The 15918-nt window shown below is 47.5% G+C and overlaps 1 protein-coding gene across 2 annotated transcripts; it reads right to left on the bottom strand.

Moving 5' to 3' along the window:
• Nucleotides 1-2489: 2489 nt before the first annotated feature.
• On the bottom strand, nucleotides 2490-9335 carry LOC137453713 (secreted Ly-6/uPAR-related protein 1-like). Of its 2 annotated transcripts, XM_068163195.1 has the most exons (4): nucleotides 9121-9335; nucleotides 5344-5463; nucleotides 4498-4637; nucleotides 2490-3538 (listed from the first exon to the last, which is right to left on the bottom strand). In XM_068163195.1, exons 1-4 carry the CDS (start codon nucleotides 9170-9172, stop codon nucleotides 3482-3484), a joined length of 369 nt encoding a protein of 122 aa, XP_068019296.1. In that variant the 5' UTR covers nucleotides 9173-9335; the 3' UTR covers nucleotides 2490-3481. The 2 variants fall into 2 exon arrangements, with proteins under 2 accessions (XP_068019296.1, XP_068019295.1); XM_068163194.1 differs by having other exon boundaries at nucleotides 2490-4637; nucleotides 9121-9313.
• Nucleotides 9336-15918: the final 6583 nt, after the last annotated feature.

Genomic DNA, 15918 nt, shown 5'->3' with positions numbered 1-15918 from the left:
ATAACTACCACCACTCATGGCTCCACATGATGTGACCATTGTCCTGCTGTGGAAAGAGCCTGCAAATGATCCCTGCTGGAAATTCCAGTCCTCTGCATATTAATCCTGATGTTTGTGTAGCTTTGATTCCCCACAGACCAGAGATGCCTTTGTGGGAATCTTAGAATCATTGAATTGATTTGGTTGGAAGATACCTTTAATATCATCAAATGCAATCGTTAGCTCAGCACTGCCAGGTCACCGTTTAACCATCCATGTCCCTCAGCACCACATCTATGTGGCTTTGGAACCCTTCCAGGGATGGGGACTCCACTACTGCCCTTGACAGCTTGGTCCAGGGCTTGACAACCCTCAAGGGGAAGAAAATTTTCCCAGAGTCCTAAACCTAAACCTCCCCTGACACAACTTGAGGTAATTTCCTCTATTTCTGTTGTTTGTGACATGGGGGAAGAGTTTCACTCCCACTTGGCTCCAGCATCCTCTCAAGTGGTTGTAGAGGCTGAGAAGTTCTATTCTGAGCTTCCTTTTCTCCAGGCTAACAACTCCAGTTCCCTCAGCTGCTTCTCACAAGACTTGTGCTCTAGACCCTTCAGCAGCTTAATTGCTCTTCTCTGGATTCGCTCCAGAACCTCAATGTCCTTCTTTTAGTGAGAGGTCCCAAACCTGCCAAAATCAAAGCAGTAGGATTGAGCCCTGTTCTGATCCATCCCAAACCAGGGCTGCTTTGCCATCATTTTTCCAAAGGATGAACTATCCTTTGAAATACCCATTCCACCTTCAAGACTCATGGAGCTCATGAGAAAAGGTCTCACAAGGCAGATATATCACCCTGCAGGTTGCCTGGATGTGGCACTCAGCATGGTATACCAGTTTGAACTTCCTCAGCAATGTGGGTCTGCAAACACCTCCATGAAAGTTTGGTTTCTGTTGTGCTTCATTATTTAATTTTCAGGTGGATGGAAACTTTTCATTCTTGTAACTGGGAATGGGTAGTGCAGATCAGGGCTGCACAACTTTGCTCCAAAAGTATGTAGCAATAGGAGAAGGGGCAGTGGTTTGAAACTAGAGAAGGGCAGATTTAGATCTGACTTTAGGAAAAAGTTCTTTATTATAAGGGTGATGGAATGCTCTAATAGGTTGCACAGGGAGGTGGTAGATGCCCCATCCCTGAAGATATCCAAAGTCAGGCTTGATGGGGCTCTGAGGAGCCTGATCTAGTTGGGGATGTCCCTGCTTGCTGGAGTGGTGTTGGACTAGATGACCTCTAGAGGTCACTTCCAACCCAGTGCACTCTGTCCCGCTGTGATTTGTGTGATTATCTGATCTGTAGGGCTGCACATCGGTAGGGCTGTGCATTTGTAGAAGGACTGAAAGGTGATGGAAAGGGCAACTTCTTGGCTTGGTAAAGCATAAGGTGCCCAGGAGTGTCCTCAACTCTGGAGATAAATCTTCTGGACATGCACAAAATGGCTACTGGGAAGAAGAAGCCCCCAGAGGATCAGCTGAAATCCTTCAAGGTAACAGTAGCTCTGGATGCTGCCTGCTGCAAAGCCTCAACTTGCAGGGCTGAGAAGCTGCAAGTCTTTTTAGGACCCTTTGGAGACACATCTGTCTCTGTTCTGTTTTATTCAGCCTATATTTAACCTTCTCCCTCTGCACGTCCACTCGACCCTGTGACGCAAAAGAGGTCTGCCAAGTCCTTTGAATCCCCTGGCATTGTCCTGCATTTACTGGGGCAGTAGGGTTTGGCTGGGTTTAACTCTAAAATAACAAGACTAAATAAAAGCAGCAATAAGGGCTCCCAGTGATCACTGTTCATTCTGTGGCCATCTGAAGAGAAAAGTATTAATCAAAAAAAAAGGACATTTTGTACTCCTGACACTCTGTGTGAAGGGTTTTTCACCTCACCTAATTTAGGAACATATTACAAGTCCCTTGAAGCTAAATCCTGCCTGTGGCTCTGTTTTAGTTACAGCAGAAGCTTCCTGCTCTGGTGATGGAGTCACCGGAACAAGCAGGTCCCAGGCGACGGGAGACTTGCAGTGTGCTGGATGCTGACAGCCGGCAGCAGTGACTGCAAGCGACCTCCATCCACAGCATCCTTGCAGTGCTGAATGGACCCGGAGTGGTTGCTCCTGGCCTCTTGCTCTCCTTGCTCAGTCACTCTTTTGCACAAAAAAAACCCCACCCAGTTCCTCCAGTACATGTTCCAAATGAGCCTCTTGTAGCCATTGGACAGCAATTTACCCTCCTGCCACCCTCTCCTCCTCCTCTTTCAGCAGGGATAGACTTACATCTACCTCTTCTAAAGAGTATTTTTACACTCTGTGGCTTGTTCCTATCTGTAGCTTTCCCTCTTTCTGGCACAGGGCAGTTTGGAAGCTGCACAACCATCCAGAGACACCACCACCCCCGCCCCGCCCTGCAGCCTGTGCTGCTCCATCCTCCCTCCCTGGGCACACACAAAAAAAGATGCTACAGGCTGAACATTGGAGAATCCAACGGTATTTACTAGATTGTCACCCAGAATGGAACCCTCATCCTCCCAGTCCTCCTGTATCCAGACCTGGCCCCACCTGCATGTGCAATAGATGGAGAGAAGTACAGCCCTCCAGCAGAGGACCTTGCAGTCAGCATGGAAACTGCAGTGGGGGTAGTTACTTACTCCAGAGCTTGAAACCAGAGTAGAAAAGAGGATTTGAAAGAAGATTTGATCTAAGGATGGAAGTGATGGTGGTTTCCTTCTGTCCTGACACATCAGACTGTTTTATTTTAAGCTGGGAAACAGAGGAGTAGGAAGCAGAAGCTGATGCTCTGTGTCTGCAAGGGTGGGTGTGATATCGGTGGCTAAGTAGCTTCCAATCATTGTCCTCTCAATGGAACTTTTCTCCCTGTAGATCTCAGCATTGAAAGGGTATTTCAGGGAAGCCCTCACCGTTTTAGTGGAGGAAGAAGCAGTCCATCTCCAGAACAAAGAGGCTCATCATCCTCCAGAGCACCAGGCTTGCACATGGCCCTCTGCCAAGGAATGCAATGCCTTGTCAAAGTTTGCTTGCAAGCGGTGATAAGACAGACCTTGAGAAACAATTATTTCCGTGCAATGAAAAATAAGAGCTCCTCTGATTATTCCTGTGGTTTTCTGTCTGGAAATAGAGTGGAAAATGGAAGAAAATGGAGAAAAAAACAGGCTTTGCCCCAGAGGACATTTCAGGGATTTCATAAAGACACAAGGATGGTGCATGGGCTGTACTCTACCCTTATTTTTTCAGGTTGCCCCCTGGATGAGCCCTGACAATAGGAATAGAGCAAATGGCAAGTTCTCCAGCTCTCCTCCACCAGAGCAGACTGAGAGCTGGGCACTCCTGCCTTATTTTTCCCCACTTCCATTCCATCTTGCTTTGCAGCAGATAAGAGTATCAAAATCAGTCTTACAGTCACTCCAAGACAGAGCTTCAAGAGAGGTGTGAGTGGAGCCATTGACTCATCTCAGAGTGGAAGGTCTGGGATAGCCATCACTTTTCTCCTCCTGGAGTCCCTGCTGTGAAGGAAGAGGGGGGGGAAGAGTAACCAAAGTTACTTGAAAGGATCTGTAAAACGTCTGGGAAGGGAAATTCAAGAGCTCTGTCTGCAACCTGAGCTTAGAGAATAAGGCTGATGAAGGGTTTGGCTTAGCCAAACTCCCAAGATCACCATTACGGGTCTAACCTTCCCTGGTCTGTTAGTCCAGGGTGTGTTTTGAACCTTCCAGAAATACATCCCATCTTAACACAGGAAGGCTGAGCCCTTCTGAACTCCTTCCATCCCTTGCTCTAGGCAGAATGAAGTGTGAGCTCTCTGCAATTGCAGGCCACATTCTGCTGAGCAGGTAGTGAGAGGGGATCAATGCCCATCTGCCGCTCTGACTTGAGATGACACCAAAAAGTGGAAGGAAAATAAGCCAAGCTTCTAACAGAGGGTTGCAGGATTTTTTGGGAGGTTGTGCACAGGAATTTAATAGATGCACACAGCCACAAGTTGTGTGACAGCTTGAGAAGACCTGGAGAAAAAAGCATTGTCCATATCCAGTGTACATACAGCCTTTACTCTTCCCAAGGATGATGCCAAAACCTCAGCCTTGATGGCATTGCTTAGGTCATCCTGCTGCACAGAGCTGAGGAGCTTCATTCAGTGCTGCTCCTTACGGGAGGAAGCTGTAGGGGAAACTGTGGGTCCTGAGGACCAGGAGCACATCTGATTAGCAGCTGAAAACTAGTAGTAATTGGAGTGGTTTGGGTCCAAGTGCCCAAGCTCTTGGTTTGAATTGACTTGAATTGAGAGCTCTGAAGATGAATGATGTGATGCATCAGCAGAGAAGATTATTCCCAAGGCGAAGGAGCTTGGGAGAAGGGCGAGAATGTTTTGGCTGGAGCATGGACACCTGTGACATTACAGAGCACACCGGATGACTGTGCCAACAACCATGGCCATCAGACCCAGTGCGGGAGGGCTGCTTCCTACCCCGCTGCCAATCTTGGTGTCATCGGTGCAGAGGTCGGTGTAGCAACACGACTTGGGTTTGTTTGATCCTATCCCATTAAAGGCAAGACATTCCTCCTCACAGCCTCTGGTCACGGTGATGTTGCCAAAAAAGGGGTAACCTGAAAGAGGCAGATTGGAGGTGGGGAGAAAGAGAAGAGAAAGAAATCGTAAAGGAAGGTGTAGACAGCTGGCATCAAGACTGCTCTTCGTAGGAACAGGTCCACCACTTCTCCCTGATGACTCCCTCTCTCCATCCTGCTCCTTCCATATGTATTTTAGCATGAAAAAGGGACACAAGTCCCTCTTTTGTTCAGAAAGATGCAGAACTGTTGGCAAGGCCCAGAAGAGGCCACAAAAATTATACATGGGCTGGAGCCTCTCTGCTGTGAGGACAGACTGAGAGAGTTGGGGTTGTTCAGCCTGGAGAAGAGAAGGCTCTAAGGAGACATTGTCGTGGCCTTCCAGTACTTAAAGGGGCCTATCAGAAAGATAGGGATGGAGTTTTTTTCAGGGAATGTTGTGACAGAATGAGGGATGATGGTTTTAAACTAAAAGAGGAGGGGTTAGATTAGATATTGGGAAGAACTTTCTTATGGCAAAGATGCTGAAACACTGGCCCAGATTGCCCAAATGGGTGGTAGATGCCCCATTCCTGGAAATGTTCAGGTTGTTTGGGGCTCTGAGCAACCTGCTGTAGTGGAAGCTGTCCCTGTCCATGACAGCAGGCATGGAACTAGATGATCTTTAAGGTCCCGTCCAAACCAAACCAGTCTATGATTCTATGATCTCTCCACATGGACACTCACAGGCATCAATCAAACTTACCTGAGTCTACAGAGTGCAGTGTTGTGGTGCACACAGTGGCTTTTGGGGGGCACAGGGTGGCTGTTCTGCACTTTGCAATGTCTGTTGGTTCCTTGCAGGTGTAACATCGTAAGGACTGGGCTGCAGAGAGGAACAGAATGAGTCTGAGGTGGCCACAACAGCAAAGACAAGACAGCAGCTCTGCAGCTTCTCCGCTCTGTGGTGGGAACTATGTGATGGTCAGTGCTTCGTGCCTCCTTGACCAAGATCCATCGATCTCAGACACTAAGAGCATCTGGAGGCAATGGCAAAGCTTGGATATGAGAGGAGAATACTAAACCCCAGCAGGAACAGATGGTGGCTTTGCAGGGAGTTGAGTATGATTGCTACTTTCTGGGGTCAGTAGGCCAAAAGAAGAGGGATCTAGAGGGATCTCTTGGGCAGCTTTGATAAGATCTTTGGAGAAAAGCTGTCACAGAAAGCAAAACAGCTTCTTCTGCTGAGAGCAGCGCTGAAAGACTGGCAGCTCCCCCCACCCCTCCACCCACAGTGACAGTTCCTGCCTGCTTCTTTAGAGTGATTCCTGCAGAACTTAGCAACCAAGAGCAGAATTTCAATTTCAGAGGTGTGCCAACGATCCTAAGGGCTGAATGTGGCCTCAAACCCACTTTGATCAGGGGCTACTGCTGCTTTTTAAAGGAGTTGATGCGCTCAAGCTCTTACTGGCTGCCCGTCGATAGAGGGACAACTTTGCATATGCAAGCATTCATCACAGCAGTTGCTCCAAAGCCTTGGTGTGAGAGTCTCCTGTCCACAGGCAGCAGATACCGAGTGTGCATATTTTTTGGAGTCGTGCTGGTGTGGCTCAACGACAGAAACCAGCGTGGTTTGATTATTTTCGAGCCTTCTGCCAGCTGAAGAACCACCCAAATGTGTGCACTGCCATCTAACGGTAACACTGAGGAGAGGCAGTGGTTTGGTTTGTCAAGAGTTCTGCAGGATCTGCTGCTAGACAGAAATTTCTGGGACTTTTGTGATAAGGAAATATATTTTTGAGGGCAGTTGTCTGAGCACCTGACTCCAGAAAGAATTTTGAGGGCATCTACTTCTCTTATCACCTCCTTTGGAAAATTCAGCTGTCAAAAGAGCCTACACCACGCAAAACACTTTATGTGCAGAGTTATTTATCCTGGCAGTAGGAGTTGAAGAGGACTTTTTGCAGACATAAGAAGGATTTTTTCAAGTGAGCAGTGGTAGTGTTCTTGTGGCCATGTCCTTTGTAAACAGGGGCAATGAAGTCATCTCTGTTTCCTCAAGCTGAGGACCTCAGTATATCCCTTCCAAAATTACTCATGAGAGTTTGTTTTCCCTGTTTTCATAGAATAATAGAATCATCAAATGATTTTGGTTGGAAGGGACCTTAAAGATCATAGAGTTCCAGCCCACCCATCATGGGCAAGGGACACCTCCCACTGTGAGCAGGCTTGTCCAAAGACACATCCAGCCTGGACATCTTAACATGCAGTGATCAGTGAGAGAGGAAACAACATAATCAACCTGATAAGCATATAGATGTCTGTGACTGTGTGAGACTGCCAGATGGATGGATGGATGGATGGATGGTGACATAATTGTGGCCTTCCAGTATCTGAAGGGGGCCTAAAGGAAGGCTGGGGAGGGACTTCTCAGGATATCAGGTAGTGATAGGACTAGGGGGAATGGAATGAAGCTGGAGGTGGGGAGATTCAGGCTGGAGGTGAGGAGGAAGTTCTTCCCCATGAGAGTGGTGAAGCCCTGGAATGGGTTGTCCCGGGAGGTGGTTGGGGCACCGTCCCTGGAGGTGTTTAGGCCCAGGCTGGATGAGGCTCTGGCCAGCCTGATCTAGTGTGGGGTGTCCCTGCCCATGGCAGGGGCGTTGGAACTAGATAATCCTTGTGGTCCCTTCCAACCCTGACTGATACTACGATACTATGGATGGACGGATGGAGCAGTGCTAGCTTAAAGAATCTGAGGAGCTGATTTGTGGCCTTTGGGTTGAGCTGGTTTCCAAATGATTTCATGGATGGACAGGGCAATGCTGTGGGCTCTGGGGGAGTTGCTTCCAGTTAAGAATAGCTTTAAAGAAGAAAATCCATAACCTCCTTATCTTTCACTCAGAGGACACTGGGTTTGGAGAAAGGTTGCAGTGCAAGGGGAAAGTCCAAGACCGTAAGGACTGCAGCAGAGGAACTGAGCACAGAACAGTGCTGTGTGCTGATCTGAGGCCAATAATTTGCCATTTGTCACTGTCCAGTAGTATCTTCTACCCTTTGGTATCAAAACTCTGGAAGATGAATGGTCACAGCCATATTCCTCAGCTACAATAATTGTGCCTAGACCAGCTGTCTCCCCCTGGATCATCCCAGAAAAGTAATTTCTGCCTCCATCTCAGCTACAAAGCAAAGGGTGGTGATACATCTGTGCTTCCATAAAGTGCTCTGAGACCTGTGAGTCAAAACCTGCTCTGTCAGGTCCTCAGCAACCCTGCACTGAACTGGATCCAGAAGGAGGAAAAGAACCTGGTAATATACCACCTGTGAAATATCTTGAAAGAAAGGAAAGAAAACCCCAGCATGTAGTAGATGGAAGTAAGTGCACCTGTCCTGGTTCAGCCCTGTGGTGGGTTTGACCCAGAGCATTTCCTTCAGCCAGCAGTTGGGTTTGCTTTAGAGACAGGTCGTTGAGTCATCAAATCATTGGTTGGAAAACCCCTTTAAGATCATCAAGTCCAACCATTATCTAACTCTGCCAATCTGGTAGATGGAAAGAGGAATGAGATTAAGGGTTTTTAAAAAGCAATGCAGCCTGGAGAAGTGATCCGAAACACTTTGATGCATAACAAATTGAAAGGTGCACACCTTTCAGCCACCTTCTTGCAACCAAGTAGCCATACCTCCAGGTGGAGGTGTTTGACCCCTATCCAGGCTGCCATTCCTCTGAGATCTTTTAGAATCCCATAAAAGCATCCTGAGGGTCTCTGGGACCCATGGGCTGTAGGTTAAAACCTTGGGTTTGTTATCACCCCAAGGATAACTCTGTTCCAAGCCAATGATGTATTTGCAGTGGGTCACAGATGGAGTAAGAACACAGCTCCTGCTGCCAGCTTACCCAAGATCCAGACCCATCAGAGATCAAACCCAAACAGACCAAGGGACATTCTGAATCTCCACCTATCCCCTCATCTGTAGAAATAAGTGAACCCCCTGGAGATGGTGGTTTAATGAACCTTTCCAAGTCCTTGATGTTATTTTTCATATCCTCACCTATACTGAAGGCTCATTCACTGATTTTCAAAGTGTCAAGCAGACAGCCAGAAGTCTTTAGGGATGGCAGGAGCTCAGGATGAACACATTCCATCTCTGAGGGGATGAGCTGGCATCTTAAGTAGAGGCTGTTGGCTCGAGTTCTTGCCCCTGCTTGCAGCACCCTGTGCCCTGTGGCTGTCACCCACACCTTAGACTTATAAAGCAGTGTGGTGGTCACCTCCATGCTAGGATATGATGGGAGCAGGGTTGGGTGATAGGGGAGCACCTGTGCATCCAAACAATGTGCCTTGCTCTCCATCAGGCGTCATGGCTCTCCCACCAGGAATGCACGTCCCCTTTCTCCACTCACCCTCTCCACTGACCTTCTTATATACATAAAGCCTCTATTTCCCCTACCTAGGGCTTGCCAGGTCTTTCTGCTTTCATGCCTTTCCCCTCCCTTCCCAGGCATTTCCCAGGGGTCCGTGAAACATTGGGAATGCAGCGGTCTTACCCAACTCCACGTATGCCAGGCCAAGGAGGAACCCAACCAGAAGTGTCTTCATGCTGAGAGCAGATCCGTGCAGCAGGGCCAGTCACAGAGAACTGCTCCCAGGGAGCTTTATATGTTTTCCCACCCGCCACCTCCTGCTGATCTGGTGGGTGGATTCCCTGAGAGTGATCAGGGAAATGCTCAGCTCCAGTCTGGATTGGGAATTTGTAGAGAAACAAGTTCCCCGAGGAGGTGACATCATCACAAGGAGAAGCCTCCTGGCCATACGTCATCTCTTCTTCAGGTTTATGTCCTGGGGCTGGTCCCATGGAAAAAGAAAAACACAGCCTGCACTGCAAGGGGTGGCCCCACGCCTGTGCTGGGATGGGGAATGTGACAAGGTATGCTTGTGGCTTCCAGTCTGGCTCCATCAGCCAAGAGCTGGATTGTGTCATGTGTGTTGCATTGGGCAACAGCAGACCAGATGCAAGCAGCAGCAGGCTGGGCTTCCACGTGTGATGTTGGCTCAGCCTCAGCAAACCCTGTGCCATGTTCTCATGCTGACTGCTCTCTGGACTGGAGGGTGGGAAGTTGGCATGCCTGTGATTGCCCCAAACATGTCTATTTTCCCAACTCTGGTGCAAAATAAAGTTGGAGATCTGGATACCAGGGACTTAGTTGCTGAGTGCTGGTACTGAGCTGCTGAGCATGGAAGTCACCAAAATATAGAATCCCACCATGGTGGGGCCTGGAAATGATCTATGAAGATCACCTAGACCAACCCTGTTAAAGCAGGGTCACCCACAGTAGGTTGTCCAGGATCAGAATGTTCAGGCAGATTTGGAATCTCTCTAGAGAGGGAGGCTCCACACCTTCTCTGGGCAGCTTGGTCCAGTGCTCTGGCACCTTCACAAAAAAGAAGATTTTCTTCTGTTTAGGTGGAATCCCACAAGTTCTATTTTGTGCCCATTGCCCCTTCTCTTGTCACTGGGTGCCACTGAAAAAGCTCCCGTCCCACCCTCTTGTCCTCTGCCCTTTAGCTCTTGCTGAGCACTGATCAGATCCCCTCTCAGGCTGCTCTCCTCCATGCTAAACAGCTCCAGTTCTCTCGGCCTTTCCTCCTCACAGGGATGCGCCAGTCCCCTAAGCCCATAACCCTACTGCAGCTGTGGCCTCATTATAGCATCCATCTGCTGGTCACACTCTTCTTAATGAGAGAATGGGGCTTTTTGGGAAAGTGCTGCTCCTTGAAGGGTTCTCAGTAACTTGAGAAGCATGGCTAATGAAATTTTCCACAGTCACGCATGACACAAAGCCAAATGAGCCGGGACAGCGGGATCAGAATTGTGCTGTGGGAAAGGGAGAGCGAGAGATACGAATCCTAACGTTTGCTTGCTTGTGAGAGTGAAAACCATCATCTATATTTTATCTGCTTGTGATTTCAGAGGCCAGATACATGAAGAAAACCAATGCACTACTGTGGATAGAGAATTATAGAAGCATAGAATTGTTTTGCTTTGAAAAGGCCTCTAAGATCATCAAGGGAAATGGCCTCAGGTTGTACCGAGGAAGGTTTAGGTTAGATGGTAGAAACAATTTCTTCACCAACGTGGTTGCCAAGCCTTGGATCAGGCTGCCCAAGGAAGTGGTGGAGATGCCATTCCTGGTGGGATTGAAAAGCTGTGTATATGTGTTGCCGAGAGACAGGGTTTAGGGTGACCTGGCTGTGCTGGGTTAACAATTGGACTTGATGATATTAAAGGTCTTTTGTAACCTAAACGATTCTATGATTCTATGACTGTTTGGCTCTGACCAGTGCAAAGTCACTTAACCCTCTAGTGGCTTGGAAAGCTTTGAGATCTGCCATGAGGCAGAGCTTTGGGAAAACACTTGAGCTGGGGTTGTTAAAGCTCCTGTAGATGGGCTGAGTGTGCAGGAGTGCCAGACTTCATAGGGAGACAGGAGCTGGGATTGTGCCAGCAAAAATGTGGAGGAAAGGGAAGACCCGCTGATTTTGATGTAAAGGTAACCAGGAGGCTCCAGGGAGTCGGATCCCTGGAAACAAAACCAAATGCACACAAACATGGTTGGTGCCAAATCATGTGCTAGGGTGTGAGAAAAGCTATTAGAAAGCTAACTATGGAAGCATTAACCCTGGCATGAAGTTCTGGTGGCTCCTCACGGGAATTTTACTGCTTCTGTCGAGAAAACAAGGAGTCCTGATGGGAAAAGAAAAAAAGACAGCGAAGGGAAGACTGGGGGGAGTTTGACCCACCCCAAAGATATCAATGAAAATCCTTGTCTCATATTAGCTTAGAGCAGAGTTATTTCTTTTTTCTCCCCCCTCTCAGAAATGCCAGAAACCACGAAAACAGAGCTACAGTGGGAGCTGGAAGATCACACTGTGCAAGAGCTGAGTTAAGACTAAGGTGATTGGGACCAAGCATTGGAGCAGGCTGCCCACAGAGGTGGTGGAATCCCTGTCCCTCTAGGTGTTCAGAAATGGTGTAGATGTGGCACCCTGGGTCATGGTTTAGCAGCCATGGTGGTGTTAGTTTGAGGGCTGGACTTGATGATCTTAGAGCTCTTTTCCAACCTCAATTATTCTATGAGTTAAATGAAGCTGGCAGTCTGAGGGAACACCAGGGAAAAAAAGAGTTTTTCCTGAAAACAAGGGAGGGTAGAAATCCCACTTGCTTTAAGATGGAGCTTGATAAATATGAGGAAGAAGTGGTTTGATACAAAAGTTTGCACAGCCTTAGACAGCTTGTAGGACTCAAGAGGACTCAAGAGGACCTAAATTCCCATCTGTCTTTATCAGTGGTGGAATGAAGCCTGAGCAAGGTTTTGAACCCTGCCTAAAAGGAGCCACAGGGGACTTCAGTCAAAATGTCATTCCAGGTCGGAAGATCTGAGAATATAAATGAGATGTGCTGTGTAAGGGGAAAGATAAGTGTGCCAAAAAGCCCCTCTGAATCTTCAGTGCTATCAATCCAAAACCAGTCCCAGCCTGTCCCTGTGGGACTGGCCTTCTTTATAAGTTGAGCTAAGTAGATACCATCTCTCTCGGCTTATCACGTCTGTAAGGAAAGGTAGGTGACGTAAATGAAATGTTCACAGGCAAGAAGTCCATGTGGTTCATCAAATATCTGATCTGATATCTGTTAACTTCTGCTAACAGTTAATTCTTCTTTGAATGAAACAGAAACCAAGTTTTATAGAGATGCCCTGTGACCAAGGTTTGATAAGCTGTTCCAGTGGCTAGTTAGCAACCACCGGAACAATTACATTTCCCCAGTGTAAATTATTTCTGCTCTGATTTATGCAGCTTCCATGGCCAGTCATTCTTATTGCACCCCTCTACTAAACTTAATTGCTTGCTGTTGTAATGTTCCTGGCCCCATGGAGATGCATTTTGTCCAGGATATCACTTTGACAGACTTTGGTGAGATCTTTAACTCCTTTATCATCCAGAGGAACCTGGACAGGCTTGAGAATTGGGCCCAAGTGAACCTCATGAAGTTCAACAAGACCAAGTTCAAGGTTCTGCACATGGAAGTATCAATACAGGCTGGAGAATGATGAGATTGAGAGCAGAAGGACTTGGATATGCTGGTGACTGAAAAGCTGGATATGAGCTGGCTCTGTGTGCTCCCACCCCAGAGTCAGCTATGTCCTGTGTTGATCCCCCGCAGTGTGGACAGAAGGTGGAGGGAGGGAATTCTGTCCCTCTGTTCTGCTGAGCTGCTTCCACCTACAGTAATGGGGTCAGCTCTGGAGTCCTCAGCACAGGAGAGACATGGACCCATTGGAATGGGGCCAGAGGAGGCCACAAAGATGATGTGAGGGTTGGAGCTCCTCTGCTGTGAGGTCAGGCTAGAGTTGGGGTTGTTTATCCTGGAGAAGAGAAGGCTCCAGGGAAACCTTGTGGCCTCTTAGTACTTAAAGAGGCTGATAAAAGAGATAGGAACAGACTTTTCATCAGGGCCTGTTGTGATAAGACAAGGGGTGATGGTTTGAAACTAAAAGAGGGAGATTAAGACCAGAGAGAGAAGGAAGCCATTTTTCTCACCGAGAGTGATGAAATACTGGCCCAGGCTGCCCAGAGATGTGGTAGATGCTCCCATCCCTGGAAACTTTCCTAGTCAGGTTTGATGGGGATCTGAGGAACCTGATCTAATTGAAGATGTACATGCTCATTGCAGGGGGGGTTGGACTAGATGTTCTTTAAAGTTCCCTTCCACCCCAAACCATCCTGTGATTCTCTGCAAGGTCTGTCCTCCAGGGCTTTAATCCCTTTAGTCCCTTCCAACCTGCTATTCTATGAAGACTCTAAGAGATGTGTAGCAAGCAACTGTGTTTGACACTGTGGCCATGGCATTGTAGCCATGGCATCAGTCCGCTTGATGTCAGTGTCTTTGTTGGGAGCTGCTTTGCAGGATAGAGTCTTCTATCAGGTGTCCAGATACCACGCTGACTGATGCAGTAGAGGAAAACAGAGAGACTACTGCTCAGTGCATTGAGTCAGCTCAAGCTCAGTTGCGGTGATTCAAAGAGGGCAGATTTTTACTGGACACCATTTGGATGAGTGTGTGGGGTCTGCCATCTGCAGCTGTGACTCAGTACTAGGAAGCCATGCTGTGCATCACCCAGCTACAGTGGTGCTCAGTGATGTGTTCAGCTAAATTGAAGCATTCACGTCTCACAGGTGTGCACTAATAACAAGAATATATGCTTGTTGGGGTGGAGTTGCTCTCCACCCTCCTGATGAAACTCTGCCACTGGGCAGAAAGGAATGCAGGTTTCATTAGGCTGGAGAAGGGTGAAAGTGTGAGCATGACTTGGTGTGCAGCCTTCCCTTAGGAGCTCTTTAGGCCTTTCTTCCAGGGGCCGTTTCTTTGAATCATAGAATTGTTTCGGTTGTAAAAGACCTTGAAGGTCATTGAGTCCAACCATTATCTAAGATGTAAAGCACAGGTGTCTCCTCATGGGGGAGTATCAAATAGAAATCCAGAGTCTCATGTGACCATGTGCTTTTCCATTTGAAAGATGGATGATTTAGAGTAAACACTGAGTGGTGCTGTGAGTATTCATGGGGCTACTGTTGGTTGGGAGTCTCCAATGTCTTGGTTCATACTTTAATCAGCTGATGGCACTGTTGGTCTCTGAGTAACCTTCTGCAGGAGTGGACAACATGCAAAGACTTGCCAGTTAAAGGGCCTGGTCCCTCCCTTTCCTGGCAGGGACATTTTCCCTCTTGATCATAGAATAGAAACACAGGATCATAGATCAATTTTGGCTGGAAAAGACCTTTAAGATCACTGAGTCCAACCATTATCTAATTCTATGAAATCTGGTGCTAAACCATGTCCCTCAGGACCACATTTCTGCATCTTTTGAACACCTCCAGAGATGGGGATTCAACCACCTCCCTGGGGATCCTGTTCCAGTGTTCAAGAATGTTAATGGAATCAAAGAATCATAGACTGGCTTGGGTTGGAAGGGATCTGAAAGATCACCTAGTTCCAACCCCCCTGCCATGGCCAAGAACACCTTGCACTGGACCAGGTTCATCAAAGCCCCGTCCAACCTGGCTTTGAACACTTCCAAGGATGGTGCATCTACAACTTCTCTGGCCACATAGATCCAGGGCCAGAAGTTGTGGGAGCACAGATAATGCAGCGGATCAATAACCATCAAAATTTTGCACAGTCACAGAGTGAAGCAAGCCACAAAATCCCCAGCAGGTGTCGTCAGACTTAAGTACAACCTGTCTTCTAGAACATAGATGTCTCCTGGGTGAATCACCTTACACCTTTCTTTCTGCAGGCAGGCACATGCACAAGTCATCACAACGGCTTTGGACAAAAGCCTCATCCAAAAATGAATGGCACTGTGGGACCTGCTTCCCTTCACTGGCTTTGAAAGGAACCTTTCAAAAGTGAGGGCTAGGTCACCTGCAGTTCTTCATAGCAAATGTACACAAACCCTTGTCATAGAATGGCTTAGGTTGGAAGGGACCTCAGAGATCATCTACTTCAGCCTCCTCTGAACAAGATCAGATTGCTCAAGGCATCATCCAACCTGGTCTTGAACATCTCCAGAGAAGGGTTTTAAATGGACACAGAGAAGAAAAAGGTCTCAGATGAGCAACTCACTCCAGCTGTCTTTGAGATTATGCTCAATAATGTTGACAGGACACTGAAGTGGCTCAGACACTTCTGTTGGACTGCATGGTTTTTTGGAGACTGCTGCCTTCAAAGTATCTTCAGTTGTGAGAACAGATCAACAACCTCTGAGGAGGTGGATGGGTATAAATATTGTTAGGTTATAGATGAGAGCTCTGGTTTGTGGGACTGTGAAATGACTTTGCTGGTGGAGCTGTAAGAACAGTTAATGTTATGGTCATGGAAACATTCCTGTAGCCTCTTTCTACCCACATTCTCATCATTGCTGATGGGGTGGAGCTCTACTAAGTAAATGACTGAAGGTAGAAGCTTGCTCTGAGGTCTGATGAAGAATCTTTTGCATAGGTTCAGGTTACAGATGTGGAGATGCTGCATTGCTTTCCCAAGAGCTAGGCAGCCCGTTAGCAAACACAATTTCTTTCATGTGACACAGCGATCAGCACTTCTGGCTGTGTTCCAAATATGTGTCCTTCTTTCACCTAACATCAGGACATTAGAATCATTAAATCACAGAATCACTTCAGTTAGAAACAATTCTTAAGGTCAACAAGCCCAATTGTTGACCTAACACCACCATGGCTTTGAAACCTTTAGCCAAAGTGTCATCTCCACATGTTTATTGAACACCTCT

Source organism: Melanerpes formicivorus, unplaced genomic scaffold (genome assembly GCF_026170545.1).
Source record: "Melanerpes formicivorus ecotype bairdi unplaced genomic scaffold, bMelFor1.0.p_v2 SCAF_71, whole genome shotgun sequence".
NCBI lineage: Eukaryota > Metazoa > Chordata > Aves > Piciformes > Picidae > Melanerpes > Melanerpes formicivorus.
The sequence above is the reverse complement of the archived record's forward strand: the minus strand, read 5'-3'. Positions and strand labels throughout refer to the sequence as shown.

Coding starts and splice junctions, on each gene's coding strand:
- LOC137453713 (XM_068163194.1), bottom strand. CDS start 9,172: ATGAAGACACTTCTGGTTGGGTTCCTCCTTGGCCTGGCATACGTGGAG. Junction 5,464..9,120: donor CCTGGCATACGTGGAGTTGG/GTAAGACCGCTG, acceptor TCCTCTCTGCAG/CCCAGTCCTTACGATGTTAC. Junction 4,638..5,343: donor ACTGCACTCTGTAGACTCAG/GTAAGTTTGATT, acceptor TGCCTCTTTCAG/GTTACCCCTTTTTTGGCAAC.